General features: G+C 50.4%; 1 protein-coding gene across 2 annotated transcripts in view; it reads left to right on the top strand.

The window, feature by feature from the left end:
- Positions 1–1,972: 1,972 nt before the first annotated feature.
- Positions 1,973–6,103, top strand: part of FANCI (FA complementation group I) — a 51,128-nt gene continuing 46,997 nt past the window's right edge. Inside the window, exons 1-2 of one of the 2 annotated variants that reach the window (XM_036355706.1) lie at positions 1,973–2,114; positions 3,621–3,725. In XM_036355706.1, coding sequence (XP_036211599.1) covers positions 3,642–3,725 — 84 coding nt within the window. In that variant the 5' untranslated portion in view covers positions 1,973–2,114; positions 3,621–3,641. Of the gene's footprint in view, positions 2,115–3,620; positions 3,726–6,103 lie in introns of those variants that run through there. The other variant, XM_036355707.1, reaches the window with a different exon arrangement.

Here is a 6,103-nt window from a genome sequence, read left to right as displayed (position 1 = left end):
CCCCGTTCTGCACTGTGGCAGGGGCCTGAGGAGTGTTATCTCACTCCTAGTCCTTCTAGATGTGAGGCAGAGTATACTCCCCCCTCATATATATATATATTTTATTGATTTCAAAGAGGAAGGGAGAGGGAGAGGGGGAGATAGAAACATCCATGATGAGAGAGAACCATTGATTGGCTGCCTCCTGCACACCCCCTACTGGGGATCAAGCCCGCAACCCAGGCATGTGCCCTTGGCCGGAATTGAACCCGGGACCCTTCAGTCTGCAGGCCGACGCTCTATCCATTGAGCCAAACCAGCTAGGGTACAATCCCCCTTTTTACAGAACAGGAAACTGAGCTGAAAGCCACACAGCGGGTAAGGATTGGAGACCCAGTCACTCTAAAGCCCTCCCATCATTCAGCACACGAGGCTGCCCCCTCCTCTAGAAGTGAGAGCCACACTGCCCAGGGAAGTCACACCTGCCCCCGCCCCCTCACCCCAGTCCTGGGGAAGGTGACATCACCTCCATTTCCTGGGAGCAGCCCAGGGAGGCAAGAGTCTGGTCACTGCCTTTGGCTAGGAATAATTCTCCCAGGCCAGGGAGGGCTCGGAGCACATGGCCCCATTGCCACGGGGCTGAAGGAAGGAATTGGTGCTGATGACAGTGAGGTTACCTGCTAAGGGTTGAGGAGATAGAAAAATTTGAAATAATCCTCATTTTTCTTTTCTTTCTTTTTCTCTTCTTTGCAACAAAGCAAGCAAGAATGTATTGGCTGCAGCAAAAACACAATTAGGGCCCTAACTGGTTTGGCTCAGTGGATAGAGTGTCAGCCTGCGGACTGAAGGGTCCCAGGTTCGATTCTGGTCAAGGGCATGTACCTGGGTTGCGGGCACATCCCCAGTAGGGAGTGTGCAGGAGGCAGCTGATCGATGTTTCTCTCATGGGTGTTTCTAACTCTCTATCCCTCTCCCTTCCTCTCTGTAAAAAAAATCAATAAAATATATTTTAAAAAACCAACACAATTTGGACAGTGAAACAAGGCAGGGTGTAGAACAAGCATGTCAAACTCGCGGCCCTCGGGGCACATGCCTCGTTTACTTGGCCTGTGTTAGCCTTTGAGTTTGACACGTTGGTGTAGAAGAAGCAACAGGAGAGCCCAGGCTGGGCTGCTTTGGCTCGCTGGGAACTCAGAGAAAAGGGGGCCGTGGACACAGGTTCGGGGGGGTTGGCCCCGGATAAGCTGCCGCTGCCCACTGCTCCCCTAGTTGCAAGTCTCGTGGGGTCCTTTAGAGGGGAGGAAGGAGCAATGGCCCGGGCATGCTCCCCTGGGGGGAAGGGGGCATTGGGTCCTTTGCATTGAGGGTATTTCTCTCTTGCACGTGGGGAATCTCAGGGGAGGGACTTAATAGAATATTCATCAGCTTGAAATAATCCTCATGAATAAAGGAATAGGCGATAGACTCTCTGCCCTCTCCCGCGTTGCTCTTTGCTTTACCGCAAATATTCAAACATTTATTGAGCATTTACTGCTTTGCCAAACCATGCACTAAATGCTGGGGTTTCTCACAAGAAACAACCAAAAGCTGGGGGGATCCCTGGCACCTCCGATGGCAAACGGAGTGGGACCCTCCCTCTGCCTTCCAGACCTTCGGATGCAAAGACCATCGCTTCATTCGTCCCCTCTCCCGGCCTCCCCAGCAGGCCCCCAGCCCGCACTGCGCATGCTCACTCTGCGGTCCCGCGTTCGAGTTCACATGCCGCGCCTCCCCCCCCGCGACTGTGCGTGGGCACGTCCGAGGACTCCCGACGGTCCCCCCACCCCATCGGCCTTCATGGTACAGTCCACCGCGGACGCCCGGCGGCGGAAGCGCGCGGCGGGGGGCGGGGCCTGTTGCCCCGGGCGGCGGAAGCGCGCGGCGGGGGGGCGGGGCCTGTTGCCCCGGGCGACGGAAGTGCGGGGGCGTGCAGTTGCGCGGGAGTTTCGGAAGTTGGCGGCGGCGTCGGGGCTGGTTTGTCGGTGCGGACCGGCTCGGCGCGGGGCCCGGGCGGCGCGTTCGGCCCCCGGAGGACGGAGCGGGTCGGTGAGGACAGCAGGGTCGCGTCCGGAGTTTCTGTGGCCCGGAAGGTCGAGGTGCGCAGCCTTGTCCCGTGGGTTTTCGCGGTCCCCCCCTCCCCTCCCCCTCGGGGCGTGGGACGCTTCAGCCCTCGCGTTCGGCGCTTCCTCCGTCGAGGTTCAGCGCCTCCGTCCCGTAATTAAAAATTAAATTTCCCTTAAATAACTCGAATACGGGCCTCGGTCGCTGCCACCGCGATAGCCCCGTCACCTCCCGGCCTCTGCGCTTTGCACGCCGATGCCGCCTGTGCTGTCGCAATCTTGTCGGACTCTCTCTGGCTCCAGAAATGTTGGTTGCTCTCTTATTATTTGCAGAATCAAACCCAAATCCCTGCACCTGGCATTTTATTCCCAACCCTCCCCTCTTTACACTCTGTCCTCATTTCCCCCAAATCAGTGTCTCGGGTCCCCCTGTGCCGTCGTCAGTGACGCTCTCCCTCCCAGGAACGGACACCGACACCGTCTGTTTATCCACATTTAGTCTCTGACCCCCGGTTCCCGCTTCCCGCTGCGGGGAAGATGTGGACGTGTTTCTTTCTTCAACCTAATTGCTCATGTCTCCTTTGTTTTTATACCATTCAATTGGCCTTTGCGTTTGCAGTGCAGTTTGTTTATTCTTTTACCAGATCTTACTTCGTATTATAATACATATTCTTGTCTATATATTTGTGTTTTTTTACACACACACACACACACATATACTACATATATACATATATATGTATTGATTTCAGAGAGGAAGGGAGAGGGAGAGAGAGGTAGAAACATCAATGATTAGAGAGAATCATCGATCGGCTGCCTCCTGCACGCCCCACACTGGGGATCGAGCCTGCAACCCAGGCCCTGACCAGAATCGAACCCGGGACCCTTCAGTCTGAAGTCCGACGCTCTATCCACTGAGCCAAACCAGCCAGGGCAATATTTGTATTAATTTATTATATATTTGACATACTGTTAAATGAGTTTTGTTACGGGTAGATGCTAGAAAAACATAAAAATGTGGGCAAAACCTAGCCGGTGTGGCTCAGTGGATAGAGCGTCGGCCTGTGGACCAAAGGGTCCCGGGTTCGATTCTGGTCAAGGGCACGTACCTCGGTTGCAGGCTCCTCCCTGGCCTGGGCCCTGGTCGGGACTTGTGCAGGAGGCAACCAATCGATGTTTCTCTCTGTCTTTCCCTCTCTCTTCCACTCTCCCTAAAAATCAATGGAAAAATATCCGCGGGTGAGAATTAAAAAAAAAGAAAAAGAAAAATTAAATTTAAAAAATGTGGGCAAAATCATGAATCCATTTAATTAGAATAAACGTTTCTAGTAAGGACAGTCGAGGGAATTAATTCTCGAGATGATTTTGTTCAGCTAAGAATCACCTAACGGGAACGAGTTAGTAGACCTTAGTCTGTTGCGTATCATCCACTGTGTGTTCTCCATAATATCTGTGAAATACGCAGTTAACAGAGAGGGAAGGGGGTAAAAAAAGAAACGTTGTTCTGGAAGTTTCATCAGCGCTGACACGTTTGCCTTCCAGTGCCCTGCCTGACGTGCAGCGATGGACCAGAAAATTCTGTCTCTCGCGGCAGAAAAGACAGCAGACAGACTGCAGGCCTTTCTTCAAACCCTGGAGGAAGACGACGTGAGTACCGGGAAGCGTGTGCCCCCAAAATCAAAGGTCGTCCCGCCACTCCGTCTACTCCCCACTCTCCTTAGGACACGAGGATTTGTATGGTTACAGCTCATGGAGGTTAAGAGATGAGGGAGAGAACTGGACAGCTGGAGGGCATTTGTGTACATTTATATAACGACATAACATGCAAATAATATTTCTGATATTATTTATATAGTATTATGAGCAAATTAGTACACTTTTATGGTTCTTAGAACAATCTAATATGAAGATAACATCCGGACTGAAGTTATTAAGGTATTAGATTTGCCTATTGGTGCTCTTGTCTTTCCTTCCTTCCTTCCTTCCTTTTTATTTTTCCCTAGAGAAGATAAATTCATAAGCAGTAGCCCTGGCTGGTTTGGCTCAGTGGATAGAGCGTCGACCTGTGGACTGAAGAGTCCCAGGTTCAATTCCGGTCAAGGGCACATGCCCGGGCTGCGGGCTTGATCCCTAGTAGGGGGCGTGTAGGAAGCAGCCGATCAGTGATTCTCTCTCATCATTGATGTTTCTGTCTCTCTCTACCTCTCCTTTCCTCTCTGAAACCAATAAAAATATATATTAAAAAAATTCATAAGCAGTAAAATATTTCAAAATTTTTAGTAAGAGAATACCACCATGTCTTCACAAGGTATATGATTATAAAATGAGACAATAATTACCTTATGCTAGGCTGTTTATTGTTCCTAATCTTCCTCTCCTGATCTACTTTTTTTGTAATAATTGATCTCAGCCTATTCAGATTCCTGCATGGAGAAGAATCCTTCCTTAAGATTAGCCTACTCTGCCCTGGCCGGTGTGGCTCAGTGGATAGTGTCGGCCTACAGACTACAGGGTCCCGGGTTTGATTCCGTTCAAGGGCACATGCCTGGGTTGTGGGCTTGGTCCAACATGCAGGAGGCAGCCAATCAGTGGTTCCCTCTCGTCATTGATGTTTCTATCTCTCTTCCTCTCCCTTCCTCTCTGAAAAAAAAAAAGATTAGCCTACTCTAGCTGAAATCATCTCCCTTTCCTCAGTTATTGTCTATCTCAGCCTTCGATTTATTCCCTTTACACATTTTTTTTCCAAAATTTTTTCTGTCACCCTTTCCCTCCTGCTCTACTGTAACTCTTTGAGTCAAATGACCATGGCCATCTTGCTCATCCTTGTATCCCTAGTGCCTAGGGGAAAAAAATGCTCAAAATATCCGTTGAATGTGTAGCCCCAAGAACATAGCTCAGTACCTAGTGCTGACTGAGTGCTCTATATATGTTTGTAGTATTGAAACCGGACACTGTGGGTCCGAGATCACCTGTCACTGCTTGAGCCAAATTAAGCAGAGACAGGGTTGACTCATATGCGCGTTTATTCCAATAATGCCTGCAGTATAGGGAGAGCAGTCGATCACCCTGGAAATTCTCCTCTGACCCCCTCACCAGTTGGCTGGTTATATACACACGAGGGAGAAGATAGCTCCGTGCAGCTGCGAGCTGCTAGTGTAACATGGGATGGGGAGGGGAGGGGAGGGTCTGCAGTCCAGCCTTCAGGAGCTCAGAGTCTGATAACAAGGTGGCTGATCTTCTGTGGTGTTAGAAACAGCTCAGCCCGTGCCTGGGACCGGGGAATGGTCAGCGTTCCTGAGAAAAACTCCCAGAGGGGGTCAGGGTCCGGGCACAGCAACCAAGTCAAAGTGTGTCCTGTCCTTGGTCTGTTCCCAAAATGTGTTTCTTTTCTGAGTCATGGACCCATGGAGGCAACTTACCTTTTTACAGCCTTGTTTCATCCCCTGGTCTCCCAGGGTCTGTAAGAAAACTTGTCTGTACTTAGAGAGGTGAATAATTATTAGACAACTGTGGCTCTGTTCTCATTACATGCCTTCCCCACTATCAGTATGAATAAAGTTCAGTCTTTTTATTATTATTGACTTAGGAAGGAAGAGGGAGAGAGAGAGAGAAACATCGATGATGAGAGAGAATCATGGATCGGCTGCCTCCTGCACGACCTCTACTGGGGATCGAGCCCACAACCTGGGCATATGCCCTTGACTGGAATCAAACCCAGGGATGCCCTAACCAGTTTGGCTCAGTGGATAGAGCGTCGGCCCGTGGACTCAAGGGTCCCAGGTTCGATTCCGGTCAAGGGCATGTACCTGGTTGCGGGCACATCCCAGTAGGGGCTGTACAGGAGGCAGCTGATCGATGTTTCTCTCTCATGGATGTTTCTAACTCTATCCCTCTCCCTTCCTCTCTGTAAAAAAAAAAATCAATAAAATATAAAAAAAAAAAAAATTTTTTTAAAAACAAAACCCGGGACCCTTCAGTCCACAGGCCAGCGCTCTACCCAGCGTCATGTTAAAGTCTCCCCTGAT

Source organism: Myotis myotis, unplaced genomic scaffold (genome assembly GCF_014108235.1).
Source record: "Myotis myotis isolate mMyoMyo1 unplaced genomic scaffold, mMyoMyo1.p scaffold_m19_p_23, whole genome shotgun sequence".
Lineage (NCBI taxonomy): Eukaryota > Metazoa > Chordata > Mammalia > Chiroptera > Vespertilionidae > Myotis > Myotis myotis.
The sequence above is the reverse complement of the archived record's forward strand: the minus strand, read 5'-3'. Positions and strand labels throughout refer to the sequence as shown.